The following is a 19,667-nucleotide window of genomic DNA, read 5'->3' as shown; positions in this document are numbered from 1 at the left end:
GAACACACAAATTTTAAGTCGGTAACTCCATAAACGGTAGAACAACTACCACTATTTCTTAAAAGATAGACATACACCTCTGTATGCGTAAGCTTTTTTAGCTATGTCTATACGTGTCAAGAAACTGCATGCTTATAATGTTACACTAGCTAGTAAAGGGGTTATGTTGTTGAAACATTTCTTACTCTTTATCTACTGCTACTACAATCTAGCACACACCTGATAAGAACCACATTTCATTTCAATTCACTTTACAAAATGGACTCTGTGATCACAAATTTACATTTCACAACTGTCTTGATTAGAGTTTTCCTAAGTTTATCTGTTGTTTTAGTTCTCTTTGCCCCTCTTGCCACTGCGGTGCAATCAATAAGAAATACTACTCATTCAACCGACGATCAGGTTAGTTTATGTTTTAATTTGTTAGTAAAGATTGTGTTTTTGATGATCTTTGATGTTTCTTGACAATTTAAGTTTTATTTGATGAGGCTTGATTAGGGCCGGTATGTTGTGGTTTAGTAATTATTGGCTTGATGTTTTTTTGCAGTGGCAACCAACATCACCTTTTGATTGGAACATTACCGGAAAGTATGCAGGTTGGCTGGTTTTTGCACTTGTTTTTTTTTGGATTATGTAGTTATCGTTTTCTGACTATATATTGATCAGCTACTGTTTAAAATGAATGTTCAGTTGAAGGTTTATTACAGCTACTTCATGATATTTTTTGTCAATTTTGTGTGTTTGAGTGCTTATTTTTGAGTAATTTCTTTGTAGTTGTATTGCATTTGTGGAGGACTGTGGTAATAGTGGAGATTGTAGGACTTAATAACAAAAAAAAAATGGTGGTTTTTTGTTAGGTCAATTAGGCGTTAAGCAGAGAATTGGAGTGCACAAATTTGAGGATGTTCCCCAAGTCTTTAGCATTTCAGTTCTTTCTGTGTTGTATTAAGTGCTATACTACTATAGTCTATACGTTTTATGCATGTCTGCACTCAGTAGTTGCACGTCATCACACAAGGTCTCGAGTTACCTTATGTTCATATTAACTCTTTTGGAAACTTTGGTTTTAGATCTCAATGTATAGTTGTTTTGAATGGCATCTTATATGCAGGATCTTGGCGCTTAATGAATCCCACGGAAAGCAATCCTATAATAAGAAAGTCCAGCGGTGACTCTGTCCTCGAATTGATCAGTACCCCAACAACAAGTAAAGGGGTATATCATGTTAAGGTAATATGTTTGATTCGTCCGAATCTTTATGATTCTTAATATGGATGCATGTTGTCTGATGCAGTAATGTCATGCGAAATCCAATATGAAAGTAAACGGAACCCTGACAACGTCATCAGTGACGTTCTGAAAAGAAATTGTTGCGATAATAGAAGTCCAAAAGTTTGTGCATGAATTTAAATTTATTATGCATCCACGTGTTTTACCCCGCGTGGGGCTTTGAACATAAACAACTACGGCTGAATTAACTAGGAAATTAGTTCAATTTAAGTTTCAGTAGTATGACGTCTTTATTCTTTCTTTGAACTAATTTCAGCACGAACCGTGCTGAATTTTAGAGCCTTCTTTAAACTGAATGAAGGGGGTGAAAAAATCTGAATTTTGTTTTTAAGCTCATGATTATGAATTTATGATATTCCTTTTGCTTGCCAAATATCTGCATTGTGAATGCAGCCCACCTAAAGAAAGATCTTGCATTCCACCACCTCTGTTCCAATTCAAAACTTGGTATCTTGTATTTGTGGCTAAAAGAAGACTAGTTAGCTTGTGGTCTGTAGATTCATTTTTCCACTTTCAATCCTAAGTTAACGTTGTTTGCAGATTTGTCATTCTTAGTTGCTGCAAAAAACCCTGTTGGTCCCTGTATGGAAGTATATTAATAGGCCGCTGTTTCTCTTTACAAGATCAAGCCAGGTTCATGGTGTTACAAGATAGAGATGGTTTTGCATTTCAACGTCCATGACTCCATTCTTAACTTTTAGGAGGAATCTGCAATAGAGGAGCAGACTTATTTGTTGAAACTATATTTAATCTAAGCTAGTATTTTTGTTTATTAGGAAAATAAATAGCTGGCTAACATGTTTGTTGCGGGCTGAACTAGTCTCTGTTTAGTTGGAGAGTTTGTAGGAGAGTCCTTTCTTATCTGGAGTAGTAGAGCATTATTAGGAAGTGGTAGTTTATCAGTTTTCTCTTTATCATCTGTAACTTTGAGTCTATCAGTTTAGTTGCAAATACAGTGAGTTTATTTTTGCCTGCACGATCTCTAATTTCATTCACATATATCTATACATATAAGTGTCTGGTTTACATTTGGATCCTACATTTGGTATCAGAGCTTCTGTTTTGTATGCCAAAGTACATGCCAAAAACAAGCACGATGGAGACAGTAAAGAGCAAAGATGGTTCAGTAGGATTAACCTATCCTATGTTAACCAAGAGCAACTACACGGCCTGGGCACTCAAGATGAAGGTATATATGCAGGCGCATGGCATATGGGTAGCAGTTGAACCCATCAACACAAAAGAACCGATTGAGGTTAAGACGAACAAGATGGCGTTAGCTGCAATATACCAGGGTATCCCCGAGGATGTACTGTTATCTCTAGCAGACAAGGAAACTGCTAAAGAAGCTTGGGACGCAGTGAAGATGATGTGCCTAGGAGCAGACAGGGTTAAGAAAGCAAGGATTCAAACGTTGAAAGCTGAATTCGAGTTCTTAAGCATGAAAGACTCGGAGCTGATTGATGATTTCTGCATGAAGTTGAATGGGTTGGTCACTAATATAAGGGCGTTGGGAGAAACTATTGATGAAACATATGTTGTGAAGAAACTGCTGCGATCCGTTCCGTCCAGATTCTTACATATTACGGCTACTATCGAACAGTTTGGAGATCTCGAGAAAATGACAATAGAAGAAGCAGTGGGTTCTCTTAAGGCGCATGAAGAACGACTACGGGGAAAAACTGAAGTTTGTGGAGAACAACTTTTGTTAACCGAGGAGGAGTGGAGAAAACGGGAAAAGAATGAAGGACATTTGCTGCTTACACGGGAAGAATGGCTAAAAAAACCAGCAAAGGCGATGTGGTTTCAGGTATTAAAAACTTAGGTGCTGGCGCTTCTCGTGATGGAGGACGCTCAGTACGAGATATGAGGGAGATAAAATGTTTCAATTGCAATATCTATGGCCACTATGCAGCTGAATGCCGTAGGCCAAAACGAGAGAGAAGGAGGGATGTTAAAACTGAAGAACATCTAACACAAGCTCAGGGTGACGATGAGCCAGCATTGCTATTGGTTGAACACAAGGTTAAAGAAAGGAATCAGCTGTTGCTGAATGAACAGGATACTGTGCCAAAACTAAGTCACAATTCTGATAAAAGAATTGACTCAAATGTTTGGTATTTAGATAACGGGGCATCTAACCATATGTCTGGTTTTAGATCGAAATTTAAAACATTGGATGACGAAGTAACTGGCCTGGTTCGTTTTGGTGATGGTTCGACTGTAAGTATAAAAGGAAAGGGAACAGTTGGGTTTCAGTGTAAAAATGGTGAAGAGCTAATGTTTCATGACGTGTACTTCATTCCGGATTTGTGTAACAATATAATCTCACTTGGTCAACTTTCAGAGAATGGGAACAAAGTAATCCTGAAGGAGGACTACTTGTGGATATACGATGATCAAGAAAGGTTGGTTATGAAGGTACAACGATCAGCAAACAGACTATACAAGATTACTCTGGAGACCGTACCGGATCCTATGTGTTTAATGAGCAAACGGGAGGAATTACCAAGGCTTTGGCACGCACGTCTTGGCCATGTAAACTACAAAGCAATGAATATGATGTCTGAAAAGGGAATGGTACGTGGTTTTCCTGAATTTACTCAACTAAAGGAGATATGTGAGGGATGTTTAATGTCAAAACACCCAAGAAAATCTTTTCCCAAACAATCAGAGTTTCGAGCAACAAAACGTCTAGAATTGATTCACGGCGATTTGTGCGGTCCTATCACACCAGCAACTAAAGGAGGCAACAGGTATTTTTTCCTCTTGGTAGATGATTACACTCGCTTGATGTGGATATACATGTTAAAAACTAAGGATGAGGCACTATGTGTTTTCAAGAAATTTAAAGTAATGGTCGAGAATGAGTCAGAAGAAAAGATTAAAATTTTCCGGACAGATAAAGGAGGGGAATTCACCTCGAAAGTGTTTGTAGAATTTATTGAAAATGAAGGAATTATACGACACTTCACTACGCCCTACACTCCACAGCAAAACGGAGTTGTAGAGCGTAGAAACAGAACCGTTGTTGAAATGTCTCGTAGTATGTTGAGAACAATGCAGGTGCCATCAGAATTTTGGGGTGAAGCTGCTCGTCATGCAGTGTATGTACTAAATCGATTACCGACTAGAGCTCTTTCAGAAAAAACTCCCTATGAGGCGTGGACCAGAACAAAACCAGATATAGGACATATCAAGATATTTGGTTGTGTAGCATATATGAAGCTACCACAGGTGCACACAACAAAGTTAAGTGATCGAAGTAAGCCAGTAATCTATTTAGGTAAAGAACCTGGAACGAAGGGCTATCGTCTATACGATCCTGTCTCTGGAAGTATGCACGTAAGCAGGGATGTGGTTTTTGCAGAATCAAAGGCTTGGGAATGGAATAAACAAGAAGAAAATTCAGGGACAATTGGTACATTCATTCTGATAAACAGTGGCTCGAGTTGGTCAAGTCAGGAAGATTTTGAGAGCCATGAGGCACCAGATACGCCACAGACCTCAAACACGAGTACAAGGTCTAGCCATGGGACACCTAGTACGCCACAGTTTTCAAGTGCGAGTACAGATCCTAACACCACAGTTTTTCAGCCGAGTGCAGGGTCTGGTAGTACTCAGTCTGTTACGAGGGAGAGCAACACACAAGAGAGTGATGTTAGTAGTCAGCCAAGACATTTTCGATTACTAGGTGATATATACAATGAAACAGAGGAAGTTGAAGCTGAAAGCGAGTTGTTTTTCATGGGAATTGATGAACCAAGTAGTTACAGAGAAGCAGTCACTGAACAGGTTTGGAAGAGAGCAATGCAAGACGAAATTGATTCGATAGAACGGAACAAAACATGGGAGTTGGTTGAATTGCCAACAGGACATAAGACAGTGGGACTTAAATGGGTTTTCAAGTTGAAAAGGGACACAGAAGGGAATGTCATTAATCATAAAGCTAGGCTCGTTGCGAAAGGGTACGTGCATAAACAAGGAATTGATTATGAGGAGGTATTTGCGCCGGTGACACGACTTGAAACTGTGAGGTTATTACTTGCTTTGGCAGCCAAAAACGGGTGGCAAGTCCATCATCTAGATGTGAAATCTGCTTTTCTCAATGGGGAATTGCAAGAAACAGTTTATGTCGAGCAACCGGAAGGGTTTGTAAAAGAAACTGGGAAACATTTGGTGTACAAGCTAAGGAAGGCGCTTTATGGACTCAAGCAGGCGCCCCGCGCTTGGTATGCACGGCTGAATAAATATTTGGAGAGTTTGGGTTTTGAAAAATGCCCACACGAGCATGCCGTTTATACTAAACGTGAAGGGGATGAAGCTTTGGTGATTGGAGTCTATGTCGATGATTTGTTAATCACTGGTATGAACGCTACAATTATAGAAAAATTCAAGGTTCAAATGAGTCAAGAATTTGACATGAGCAATCTGGGTTTGTTATCACACTATCTTGGCATTGAAGTCAGTCAAAATGGAGAGTACATTGAACTTAGGCAATCTGCCTACGCTAAGACGCTACTCGAGAGAGCAGGTATGATTGATTGTAATGCAGCCAGGTACCCGATGGAAACAAAATTGACGTTGCACAAGGATAGCAAAGGGAAACCAGTGAATGCAACACAGTTTAAGAGCTTAGTCGGGGGTTTAAGGTATTTAGTACACACACGCCCTGACATAGCATATGCTGTTGGGGTTGTGAGTCGATACATGGAGCGTCCAACTGCTCTACATCATAATGCTGTTAAACGGATATTACGTTATGTTAAAGGCACTGTGGGGTATGGTCTGGTATACACAAAGAGGGCTGGAAATAACCTGTTATCAGGATACTCGGATAGTGATTTAGCTGGGAATATAGAAGACCGGAGGAGTACCAGTGGCATGGCATTTTATCTTGATGAGAACCTTATAACTTGGGTGTCACAAAAGCAGCGTTGTGTGGCTTTGTCATCGTGTGAAGCTGAGTTTATGGCAGCAACAGCTGCAGCTTGCCAGGCAGTTTGGTTGAGGAACTTGCTTGGGAAAATTACAGACTTAAAACTAGGTGTAGTCACAATTTATGTGGACAACAGAAGTGCTATTGATTTAGCAAGAAATCCGGTATTTCATGGACGTAGCAAGCATATCGACATACGCTATCATTTCATTCGAGAGTGTGTAGAACGGGGTGATATCGAGGTTAAACATATGAAGACTGAGGAGCAAAGAGCAGACATTCTTACAAAGCCAATGTCCACGGTTAAATTTGAAAGAATGCGAACGTTGCTTGGCCTGAAGGATCTGCAGTAACCAGCTTAGATTACGGGGGAGTGTTGAAACTATATTTAATCTAAGCTAGTATTTTTGTTTATTAGGAAAATAAATAGCTGGCTAACATGTTTGTTGCGGGCTGAACTAGTCTCTGTTTAGTTGGAGAGTTTGTAGGAGAGTCCTTTCTTATCTGGAGTAGTAGAGCATTATTAGGAAGTGGTAGTTTATCAGTTTTCTCTTTATCATCTGTAACTTTGAGTCTATCAGTTTAGTTGCAAATACAGTGAGTTTATTTTTGCCTGCACGATCTCTAATTTCATTCACATATATCTATACATATAAGTGTCTGGTTTACATTTGGATCCTACATTATTGACCTTTGCAAACCAAGCTACCACTTTCAACAAGGATTGTTACTTCTGAAAATCTTCAACAGATCTACGTTGCTTTGAATTGGCTAGATCGCCCAGTGGATTGGTTTCTGCTGATTGGAAGGCAGAACCGAGGACTACTATGATTTGAATATATTGCACAAAACTTTAGGTTCTTTAAGTTAAAATATTTAGATCCTTACTTGGACCTCACATGTTAAGTGAATATATAAGAGCCTCTCCTTTGTTCTTCTTGTTTTCTGATCACTACTAGTTCCTGCTCCGCTGTTTGCCTCTTAATGTTGAGTTTCCGTAAAATCCTGCATCAACTCCTATACCTTGTGATTCAGTTTGTCAAACTTTGTGTGTTTTTTTTACTGGATTAGATGTCAAGCTTTTCTTGTTATGATTTTATGGCTCTTCCATGTTGAAGGGCTTTGATACTAAATATTATATTATGGGCCCGAGTCCAGGATCTTATCAAGGGACGACCAATCGGAAGTAATTCTATTATTCTTCCCCTCTCTCTGTGATAAAACCTTTTCATTTAGGGGATACCAACTGACTGAGGAGTAACAACTGTCTGATTGATTTGGTAAAAAATGAGATTCGTCCTTATTCCCTGGCTTGATTTTTGTGGCTGAAGTTTTTGCCTAGTGATTTCATCTGTAACTGTTTAATGTTTTATAGTGTTCTTCTATGGGGGTAGGCAACATACTTGTTTACTTCAGTTTACATTATCATCTTGCATGTTTAGCCTAACTAGGATGTTTGCATTATGCTATTGTTGATTTAATCTTGATTTGGCTCGCTTTTGTCGTTTTTCTCCTTAAGAAAAACTCATTTTTAGTTTCCATTTTCCCATCGGCAGGGGATGGTTATATTCTATAAGGTGTTTGAAGATGAACATAAAGTCTGGGGTGCAACAATCAAAATAGAAGGGGATTATATATGGCCCTTACGACTACTTCGAGCAGTAGCCTACACGTACTGATATGATTTGCACTCGTGACTCCAGTTATAAATCTTATAGCATGCTCAGTACTGATATATGTATAATTATATTGCAGAGAAAAAGCAGGAGAATCTGGATACAAAGATGATTACAATATCTCCAATCCACATTACTCGGTAATTATCATAACAATTTGAATTGAATGTTGTTTTTGGCCATATGATACTTGATAGTAAATTGTTGATTAAAGTATCTCACATCACTAATTGTTATCACAAATTAATAGTAATGTTATTTGCCATTGTATAGTTCCTTATCACGTAATTTACCCTGTTACTTGTGGCACACTGGCATATCATATGCAGCAGCAGGACCGTGATAAGCTGTAGAACTTGGGACTATATCAATGAGATTTAGCAACTACGGGACTTCAATTACTCATTGTTAACCTTTCTTTTAGTTAAACTAGTCATCTAATAATTGTTAAATTTCTCTAAAAACTAACTTTAATGCATGTGTTTGACTGGAGTTTTGAAATTTTTAACTTACATCACGTGCTATTCCTTGAAACAGTTTGGACTTCTCACATCCCAGGATTTTCAAGAGTTTCAATGGGTCAAGATTTGGAACAGAAAACTCTGTATGATATCTACTTCATTATTTGCAATTTTTTTTCTAACTCTGTATTGGCTAGAGTCCATACTAATTACTAACTTGTTCATTCTTGTTGTAGCACCTGTGATCGACATGGAGAAACATTGTAACATCACAGTAAGGGCTCGGATATCACGTGTTCCGTCCATGCAAAGTAGTACGTCCTTTTCCATGGAGCGTAAACTCTCAATGTTATTTATTTTTTCAGTTTCAGAAATTATAATATAAATAATGCAAAGTATTATGCCTTCCATTGCGCTGTGCCCCAATGGTAACTTATATTTAGGCACAATTGCTCAAAATTTGTGAAAATAATTTTCAGCTGGCTGTAGTGGACTGCAGTGTTATATATTTTATATTGTGCTTTTACTTTGTTTAGATGAAGATGGGAGTAGTTACCATATAGAAGCCGCATTGGTAAGATTTTTGATGGATGACAATGGAGATTGTCTGCCGCCCATGCAATTGAATGCAACTTCTGTAAACACTGAGATGTTCTTTGACAAAGCATTTAATTACAACCTGATGGTCACTTTTGTATCCTTCTCTAACATTACTTGATCCAACATTATGTATTTATAGATTGAGAATGGTTGATTTTCCTTAACCGTGTGACATATATTAGATCTCTCTCCTTCAAGTTCTCCTGTTAATTCAGCAAAGGAAACATAGCAACACGCAATCTGTAAGGGTTCCATCTCGATCCTATTTGTTGCTTCTGTAGGATTATCAATTTGTGCTAGTGATCAGCTACTGCAGTTTTGTTGTTTTGAGACACTTGTACCGTTCTTATTTTTTGGATATCTGCAGTTTTGTTATATACTAGCTGACGGATATTCCATCCTACTGTCAGGGAGCTGTCAAAGTTTCAAGTTTCACAATTGGACAACAGGCTATCATGGATGCATACCTTTGTCTTTTACATCTGACTGCAGGAATCACAGTTGGTAATTAGAATAAAACTTATTCTCTGTCTTTGGCATTGACCAAATTATATTATTTTAAAAAACTATATCTCACTAATTGTGTTCTCCATAATCGTCACTTCTTCATGTATGCAGAACAATTGTATAACGCATTTTCCACTGCTGCATTCTTCAAGTTTGTTGTCTTCTCTTTTTGTGAGTTGAGATTTTTTCTCCATATATGGAAGGCAAATAGGTCTACAAATTACATACAGAGTGTGGAAGCGAGGCGTGAACTTTCAGTTCTTTGTATTAATTTCTGTGAGTAAAAATTTTGCTTAGCTGTTTGTAATGAATTTCTGTTCTGTATGCATACCTTTGAAATTCATAACTTGAGATTCACATTGAACATTTATCACTATGAATGCACTTATACCTGAATCTCGGGCCACTCTGCATAGGAAGATACCTTTTTCAATTTTAAATTTTGAATTGCTTCCCCAATCTAACATGTATCTCTGTTACTTGGATTACGTGTTCTGATATTCGTACATGCAATGCTAAGATTATGATCATTTTATTGAATGAGCTTGTGCAACATTGTGCTGTTGTAGTGTTTGGCAGTATATGTAAGGTTCATTCTAGTAACAGAAGATATTATTATACCAGAAAACATAATCATGATTCTTTTGAGAGGATATATACGGTTGCCAGTTCTGCTCCAGAACAGTTGCAATCCTAAGCTATACTCTTCTTCTGCATTTGAAAGAAAAGCATTTGTGTACTTGTAAAATAAGATTTCTGATAAAAACATTTGATGGCGTATAACTTTTTTATGGAATAAAAGTTATGGATATTTATTCTTAGTAGGGAAGTAGTGCTACTTCACACTCACACATCTTTATGGTTTACGTTTTGCAGGTGGTATCCTTTTGGGAGTTATTCTGTGCACGTATGAGTTCCCTAAATTCCTTCCAGTTATTACTCTGGTTGTGCACTCCTACTGGATACCTCAGATCGCCACAAATGTTTTTCGTGACCCAAGAAAGCCACTACAGCCTAGTTACATTATTGGAATGAGTGTAACTCGGCTTGCAATTCCTTTATATATCTTTGGATGTCCCCGCAACTTCATGCAATTTAAGCCTGACAGGAGTTGGTGCATCTATTTGGTGGGTTTTGCTGGGTTGCAAGCAAACATTTTTCTTCTGCAGCACTATCTTGGATGTCGATTCTTCATTTTTTGGCAGGTTTGATGTAACTTTTCACCATATATTAATTCGTGCAACCCTTCTCTATTTTGTTAATTAGTTTATGTAACTCTTCCCTGTTATTTTTATATAAAATCAAGGTAGAGAATGCCTAATCCCTGTATATTGTTGTAAAGAGAGTGCCAACCAATATTCTGAGGAGCTGCAATAACTATAATGCTTAAGGATTCTTAAATAAATGAGGAACCACAATCAATTTCATACTTAGGATTTCTCATATCGATGTGATAAGACATCACTCTAAATCGCTTCTGTTTTTCAAAAAACCTTGATGTAAATTATAATATGTTTTTTAACATTTAGGCAGGGAATCGTGATATGTTTTTTAGAGTGTAGTATTGTGTCAATTTATTCATGAGTCCTGTCTGTATAATGCTCTTTTTCATTGTTGCTTGCAACTTTTGTCTTCTGTAAACCATGGCTTCGTAATTTTTTTCATCAAATTATGAAAATCATATCCTAACTTTGATCTTTTTCTTTCATAGATCCTCATGCAGATGTTTCCACTAAAATATAATTACCATAAACGGCCGGATCAGGATGTAAATCATGCCAGTGACTGTGTCATTTGCATGACGCCCATTGATTTCACTCAACATCCAGATTTTTGCATGGTACTTTTGGACAGCTTTCAGCTTGAAGTTTAAGGCTATGTAAAATTTAGCGAATTAAAAATGTTTAAGGCTAAAAGGTAGCTAGGCACTCCCTGTGTAACTAACGTTGTCCGAACCTATATGTGCAGGTAACGCCATGTGAACATGTCTTCCATTCACATTGCTTACTTAAGTGGATGGATATAAAGATGGATTGCCCAACCTGCAGGCGGCGACTTCCACCAGTGTAGTTATAGGGGAACCAGAAATTTTTTTTGGAAGGCCAAAATATAGAACATTAGGATTTTTGCCCGCATTGCTGCGGCGTTTATAACATTAATACTATCCAGGAGTAAATATATTCTTTGAACCTTTATTTTGTTTCGAATTGTTTATTTGACATTAAATTATATATTATATTTTTAACTTTAAATTCATTACCTTAATGTTGTTAATTAACTCGGTTTTGTAACCCCAACTAATTCATTTATGTAAATTAAAGATGTTACTTATTTTGCATTTTCTAATTCCTCAACCACCTAATTAATTACTCAAAATTTCAACTGAGATATAATCTAAACTCACGGTTTATTACTCTCATTCAACCTTCATACTCCAATCTTCTTATACACAGATCTTAAATTATTATGTCTTAATCGAATTTGTGTTCCTTTTTCTCGATTCCTTTTCTCATATTATAGTTACAATGCTTGTAGCACAATTGTTTCAACTTATAACATATCTAGGGTTTCAGGCACAGACTTATTGTTCCAATTTGTTCTTTGCAGATGGAAAGTCAAGATAGGGAAATAAACTTCATATGTCTCAATTATCCATCACACTTCGAGCAAGGCAAACTTGTAAGTAAAATTATTGCAAAAAAATGTCTGCATGTGTTGTACACTGAGGTATTATGATTTTTTGTAATTTATTATGTAGGAACTTCCTCTACCATTTTATTGATAAAGCAACTTTAGGTGCAACAGGATCAAGTTTAGGTATATTGACCTTAATTGCATTTAACTTTCTTCCAATTACCAAAATGTTTGAGTTCTGAAATTTCGTATACAACAGATGTGTCTTTACAGAACTCAAGATCAAATTTTTTTCAAATTTATCAACCATTATGTCCTTGAAGAAGCTGAATTGGTAATACCTTGTACATTTACCAATGAGATATATGAATGATTATATGTTAATTGCATTTTTTACTCATTCAGGAACTTCCGAAAATGTTCTCAGATGTTCACGGTGATACCATTAGTGATGTTATAAACATTGAACTTGAAGGTGGATATCGTTCAAAATTCAAGTACTGTCCTAGAACCTGTAAAATTTATGGGCTTCGTCGATTCTTTGGGAAGTATGATATCGATGAGAACTTTGTAATTTTCTTTAAGTACTTGGGAAACTCTACATTTGCCATCACAGTATTTGATTACCAGTGCATGAACCACTTCCGCGATATAGAAAAATATTTCCGCTTTGAGGATTTCATGTATCCTCCTGTAAATGATGTTGTTATTATCATATCAGATGATGAAAATATTCTTCAAGGTATATATACTTTTACTTTGGAACATATAGCATAATCTATATTTCCTGATTCATTTAATTTTACATAGTGCATCTGTTCTTCAGAAAACAATGAAATGGAAATGATGATTCAAGCGGAAGGAGATGATGATGTAGAAGAAGGTTAGTATAAAAGTTGTACCATCAGTTCTGCAGTTTCTCAATAAAATGATACTCTGTCTTCTTCAAATTATTTTAACAATTACCTAACAATCTTAAATTTCAGACCATGATGCCTTAGTTCCTGATCAAGACAATACTTTCAGAGTTCGATTGTTACTTTCTTTTGTTGATCAGCGTGGTCATGGAGTGGTATACTTTATATCATATAAAATTTTTAAATACCAAATCTTATCTATTTACTCAAATCGAATTTTTCCATTTATGCAGTATATTCCAAGGTGGATGAGAACTTTTTATGCAAAATGGGGTAGACGTACTACAGTTTTCTTATCCGTAGGTGAAACACTTTGGAATGTTGATGTTCGGAAAATGAAGAAATGTTGCAGGTTTGCAAAGGGCTGGGATAAATTCACAAGGGATAACAATCTCACTGTTGGTCAGATTCTAACCTTTCAGTATATTGGCAATTTCACCTTCGTAGTATTTGTTTAGAGTAATTTCAAAGCATGCATTTGATTACATGTCTAGTTTCTATCGGAATGCAACGAAGAGACATCTTTCGATTTCTTCATATTTTCCAGTAAAATTGATATATTTCTAAGAATTTGAAATTGTAACGGATGTTGATTATTATTTTAAGTCACCTGTTTGAAGTTATCATTCTACTTACAGTTTTATATTTGTGGTAATCAAATTCTCAACTTTGATAAAATAATATTGGTCTAAGTAACTATAAATTCATAAAAACATATTAGTAGACTGATTAAACATGTTTCACAAAGCATGATTTTGATAAATTTCTCATTACATCATTTGTAAACCATGATAGTAGAGCGATTAAACAAAATGTTCCACTTATGGGATAAGTATTACATAATTATACCTATTTCTTCATTACATGCCAACAAAATACAGGAGTAGCCTGCCAACAAATATTGGCATCTCCAATATTATTTGATTGCTCATCCTCCATGCAATTCCCAAAATCTTGTACAAAATAAACAGTACTTGTTTAATATTGCAATACTGCTTATTGAAGAACTAAAGAATTACTATCTTAAGAAAGTAAAATACATTCTCCTTAGTGTAGCTGCAATTTCTGTATTTGGATTTGTCTTAATCCTTGTAGCTTGAGTGTTGCACATAAATATTTCGTTCAATTGTTTGGCAAACATAATTTTGCAGCTAGTCATTGCAAGTACAACGGGTTGTTCTATTGCTTCAATTAGTGCAACATCAAGTAATGGAGCCAATTTACCCTTGAATGTAACATTTACTTTTGTGCTGCCAAGAAGCATAATCCAGTTCTATAATGAAATATAAGCATATGTGTCAATGTTAGGAGGATAAATGAGAAATAGTAGAGCAAATTATGCTTACATTGAATCAGTTATACAGAAGTTTATTCGCGAAACATTAGTTTTTCCTGGAATTGCTGTTTTCTCTGCGGGTTCAACCGAGTAAACAATTCCAACAACATCTACAAATTATTTACGTAACATTCTTAATTAACTAAATTAAATTTTTAATCTTAAAAAATTATTTAAAGAGATACGTGTAATAGTTATACCAATGCAATGAAGAACATTTTCCTGGAATTCACTAATCGCCGCGAGTTCCGTAAATTACCAGACATTAGTTGGAATATTTGCATGTACATTGTGCAACGCTGTAGCTTTTGTTAAGTTAGACAGTAGTATAAACTTGTCATCCTTGAAATATCTTGCTGCCTCTGTTGGTTCATAATATTTGACAACAAAATTTCTAATCTCATACGCATGACCTTCAATGAATTTTTTATCAAAATAATGCAACACTGTCTCACCAACGAATGCACGAATTCGATTATGCTGCTAAAAAAAACGAATGTAGATGCATTAAAATGAACAATGTGGAAAATTATCAAAGTAAAGATTTATAATTTTTTTAAATAATTGAACTTACTTCTTCATCCACCAGGATCAGGTTTAATGCATTGCGATGTCCGGTGGAAAAATTCCTATCACACCACTTACTTGAAACTCGTACTCTGATTCTCCAATTGGATGTTCGCTTTGGCCTTAGATCCCCTATAACATGGGTTGCCATTTTGTACAATTAAGTAGTTTACTTTTACAAATAACAATCAGTTAGAAGTATTGAAAGTTGAGCTTATATAGGCATATTAAAATTAATATTGTACAATAAATGAAGTCAACTGAAGAACCATACATGCATCAACCACTTTACATTATTTAATGTCAAAGTTAACTTCTACTGTCAAGTTTTGAGTTGATGTATAACTGTCTATCATAAAACGGCTGGTAAATAGTAATGTTATTGCTGGTAAGAAGAAATGATATTTTGAAGATTTGTTAAAAGTATTCTTCTTCCAACTTTATTCAACAATCAACTTGACGTTTGCTTCTCTTCTGAGGCTAACGTGTGTGATGTAGTTCTTAATATGAGAATGACATAGCTTTTTCCATAAAGTAATCATAGTTTTGCCGCAGGTCTTACCTACTACTATGTATTTTATATGCTTAACTACTGCAGATATTTGAAATTTCTTTAAGTTCTTTACTTGTATAATGATATTACAGTTTTCCGGAACTAATTAGTTGATGCATATTTCGACAACTACTGGTGCAGTTCAAATTATTGCACTAAATTTAACTTTATATTTTTTTTAAATTTTTTATGTATTCAAACTCTTTGGAAGTTTATTATCTTTTCTTTTTCAACAAAATTACTTAAAAAATGGTTTGCTTTATTATAAATATTTTACCCACAATATACTACATATTTTCTACCACTTCATTTTCCCTAATTAGAATGACTGAGAAAATATAAGTAAAGCAACATTACTATCGACAATACTATATACATATATATACAATACGCTCAATGTCAAGACTTCGAGCTATATCCGGTATAATTTTTTTAATAATTTAATATTTATTAGCCGTGTCACAAAAATTCAATACTGGGATAGAATTTGGCCAATTCTTCATATATCCGGTATACCTAGACTCCTAATTATTATAAGGTTAATCTGATTATCCTTTATTGGAAATTATATATTAATGCGATTATTTTAACAACATTATTTAGAGAAAACAGTTCTAAATAAATACTGATACTTTACACTTTATTTATTTATTTTTTCTAGTAAACGATGCTAATCACTTTTTCGTCGTTGCAACTATTCTGATAATTAGAGATTTTCTCGTCCCTAAAGTTATAAATTTTCAACTTTAATTTGTAGTAAGTACTGTCTTTATTTAAAGACAAAATTTTACTTCTACCATTTTTTCTAAAGATTATGACTGTCCAAAAAAATATTGTAAGAAGCCATAATTTATCTCGCAAGTCAACGTCTTATCAATATGTGTTCATAACATACTATAATATAATATAGAAATATTGTAAAATTGATACAAAATATTATTTCTATATTATTTCCTTCGAGGAAGTAGAAAAGCAATTGTAATTTTACATTAATTTGGTACTTTAGATCTGTTGATGGAGTTACAACTTTAAATTGCGCCAAACTCTAGATGACAGTTAAACTAATAAATAATTTATAATTATTTTAAAAATTCTTCAAGCTTTATAATTATTTTAATCATGTATTGTAGAAAGGGTCAATTATAATTGGAAATGGTGTAACATTCTAAACAATACATTTTCGTCATCCAGAGAACAGAAAATTCTTATTTAATATTCTACTTATATGTGTAACAATGTGAGTTTTTAAATTTTTACAACCTATAACATTTGAAGAATTACAAATATCATTTAGCATTAGGTCATGCCAAGAAATTGAAGAAAACATAACTCTCTCATTGAAGAATTGTGAAAACTACACTGCAAAGTTCAACTGTTCAAAAAATTCAATTTCTGGGTTGATATTATATTTTCCATAACTTAATATTCTTCCATCGCAACAATTTTTTTTCCAATATATTGGACTATCACACTTTTCAACATCATTGAATTACCTAGTTCATTCATATTTTTTTATATAAAAAATATATCAAAATACATTAATAACATAAGTCCAACATGAAGCATATAAATTAGCAGTCCAATGTAGAACACACCTACGTAGAAGATTCTACAATTTAAGGTAATAATAATTTGAACTCTGGATGTTCATTCACCATCCCAAATACATAGCATAAAAAAAGAAAATTAATTAATATACTTCTTAGTCTTTGAAATTTTTTCCGAAGTCCTTTTGCTCTTTGTTGACGTTTCGGGGGTCTTGAACTTGAGTTGCGACAAACTATCCAAATGATACTTTCATGTAGATGGCTACAATAAGGATAATTATAATCTTTGTAACAATAAGAAATAAAATTAAATCAAACAGATACATGTTAAAAATTACCTCAAGTGGAGAGTCTTGATATTTGTCAATTTCACAACTAAGATTGATCTCTTCAGATTCACATAATAGGGTCATTTCATAAATATCTGTAGCTAGGTAAGACTTGCATGATTTTTCAATGTTAGCCTGTTTAATCAATAGCTTCACACTATATTCCTTGTCTGCAATTTGTTTTAACATCTCCGGAAATATCTTCTCATTACATTCCTATATTATCAAGTATTTGGCATTCAATCGGATTTAATACATGATTAAATTTAAAGGAATAAAAGGTCTACTTTTAAATTAGAATGGCACCTCATCAATAAAGTCATAAACAGTTTTTCCTATCAATGAACGAACTTCGTGATCTTCCAGTATTATGCCAATTTCACCAGTGGAATCCAATGTCTCCGCATATATCCTGAATCTGCATTAACTACTTCAATTAGAAAGAGTCTAGGGTGCAAATAAAATGTTTAAAATATAATTAAAATTAATAATTATTGAAGTTACTTTTTCAGGGGATGTGGAATGTCAGAGTTACACATAACATATTTGAACAACTCATCCACATTTTCATTTTCACGGTAGTATGATGTACACGTACGAAAGAACCATCCCATTCCTGTTGCTACTTTCCAGATTTTGACATTACAGATAACCTCTTTCTACAAATGTTGTCATATTTTATAACACATCAGTTACTAAGCATCATATATCAACATAATTCTGCAACTTTCTATAGTATGAATCTTGCCTTTGTAAATTCAGGACCAAGATTCAATATTTCTTCCAAGTTAAATTGTCGGACTTTCTCTACCTTAACACTTGAAAAATCTTCTTCAGAAAAATCACCACTATTGTACCTGATGATCATTTCTATTAATCATATGTTTTGAACATAAAAAATTAAGATGAAACTAATGCAAGTACTATTGAAGTACCTTTGACGAAGTTGAGCAACACTGTGGTGATGATAATTGAGGAAAAACTTTGTAGACCATACATGTCCAACCTGGACTTTTTCTAAAATAGATCGAATGTTTGTTAATCAAAAGTCAAGGATTAAAATATATACTATGTTCACATGTACCTTCATAAAGATATATCTTTGCGCTAGCAATTATCATGATTATAGGTTCCTCTAGATCATCCTGTAAGATCATCCTGTAAGTTCTCATCTAACTCCTCAGCAAACTTGTCCCAAAATATAACATCAATAGTGGATCTACATAATAAATCATATATTTATCAACCATTTTTTAGTGTTCATACAATACCATTTATTACCTAATTTTAGTTTTCATTTGAAAGTTTATTAATCAACATGTTTTCAACCTTCCATCGGTTAATCGAAACTTTTGTTGAACCTGGGCTTCTCCATTGCAGTTAATAAGGTGTTTCAAAGGGAGATCATTTTTAACCAATCCAACAATGTCTGATAAATACAATTTACAATAAAATCAGTTGAATCGTCATACATGGAAAATAGGCTGCAATAGAATTTGTGTAATAGATTGTACCTGTAAGATAAACATTTTGCTTTGCCACCTGTCCTAAATCGCCAAGATCAAAGAATCAAATACGTTCTCCTGTATTAAAGTCTGATTCTCAGCAATTTCTTCAATTTTGGTATAAGCAGTAAAAATGATTTGTTTATCCGCACGGATGCATCTAAACTTATCAGCAGGTCTATATTCTTTGACAGTGAAGTTAGATATGATATAAATTCTTCCTATGACAATTTCTTCCAGTTTTTCATCAGAAATACTTCCGAGAACAAAAGCATGCATCCTATAATTCTGCATAACAAAAGTTAATTACGTATGATTCACAATATCCATTACATGTAATTGATAGATGACTACATGCTCGATAAATAACAAACCTTATCATCAAGTAACAGCAAGTTGAAGCCTTTAAAAATTTCTCCTTTCAAAGATACTCCACGCCAAAATCTTATAACTCGGACTTTAATTTTCCATTTGTAACTTCCAGGAGAAACAATTCTCAAATCATGAAATATAGTAGACATTGTTGGCGTAAAATATGTATTACAGCTGATGAGTATGGATAGGCTAGTACTACTTTGACATTTATAGTAGAATGGAACATAAGTATTTCATATTTAAGAATTGAACAACTGGTTGTTGGATAAAGTTAATGTTCATGCAGTGTCTTTTTATAATACACTTGATTCCATTTAACATTTTTATTAAAAAACTAAAACCTGTAAAGTACGATATACTCTATAGAATTACAGGAAATATTTTAATAAAGCGATTTCAACGATCATAAATATAATAAACTTTACTTTCTA

At 34.5% G+C, this 19,667-nt stretch overlaps 2 protein-coding genes across 2 annotated transcripts; both read left to right on the top strand.

The window, feature by feature from the left end:
* The first annotated feature begins 166 nt into the window (after positions 1-166).
* On the top strand, positions 167-12,277 carry LOC141701402 (transmembrane E3 ubiquitin-protein ligase FLY2-like). The gene is made up of 16 exons (XM_074505061.1): positions 167-402; positions 548-596; positions 1,112-1,230; positions 7,786-7,901; positions 7,985-8,045; positions 8,443-8,509; positions 8,603-8,680; positions 8,903-9,060; positions 9,149-9,208; positions 9,377-9,470; positions 9,585-9,749; positions 10,350-10,678; positions 11,185-11,313; positions 11,442-11,644; positions 12,081-12,152; positions 12,232-12,277. Exons 1-14 carry the CDS (start codon positions 259-261, stop codon positions 11,541-11,543), a joined length of 1,671 nt encoding a protein of 556 aa, XP_074361162.1. The 5' UTR covers positions 167-258; the 3' UTR covers positions 11,544-11,644; positions 12,081-12,152; positions 12,232-12,277.
* Positions 12,278-12,524: 247 nt separating this feature from the next.
* On the top strand, positions 12,525-13,482 carry LOC141701394 (uncharacterized). Its single transcript, XM_074505056.1, has 4 exons — positions 12,525-12,849; positions 12,934-12,990; positions 13,094-13,179; positions 13,258-13,482. Exons 1-4 carry the CDS (start codon positions 12,525-12,527, stop codon positions 13,480-13,482), a joined length of 693 nt encoding a protein of 230 aa, XP_074361157.1.
* Positions 13,483-19,667: the final 6,185 nt, after the last annotated feature.

Source organism: Apium graveolens, unplaced genomic scaffold (genome assembly GCF_009905375.1).
Source record: "Apium graveolens cultivar Ventura unplaced genomic scaffold, ASM990537v1 ctg3792, whole genome shotgun sequence".
Lineage (NCBI taxonomy): Eukaryota > Viridiplantae > Streptophyta > Magnoliopsida > Apiales > Apiaceae > Apium > Apium graveolens.
The sequence above is the reverse complement of the archived record's forward strand: the minus strand, read 5'-3'. Positions and strand labels throughout refer to the sequence as shown.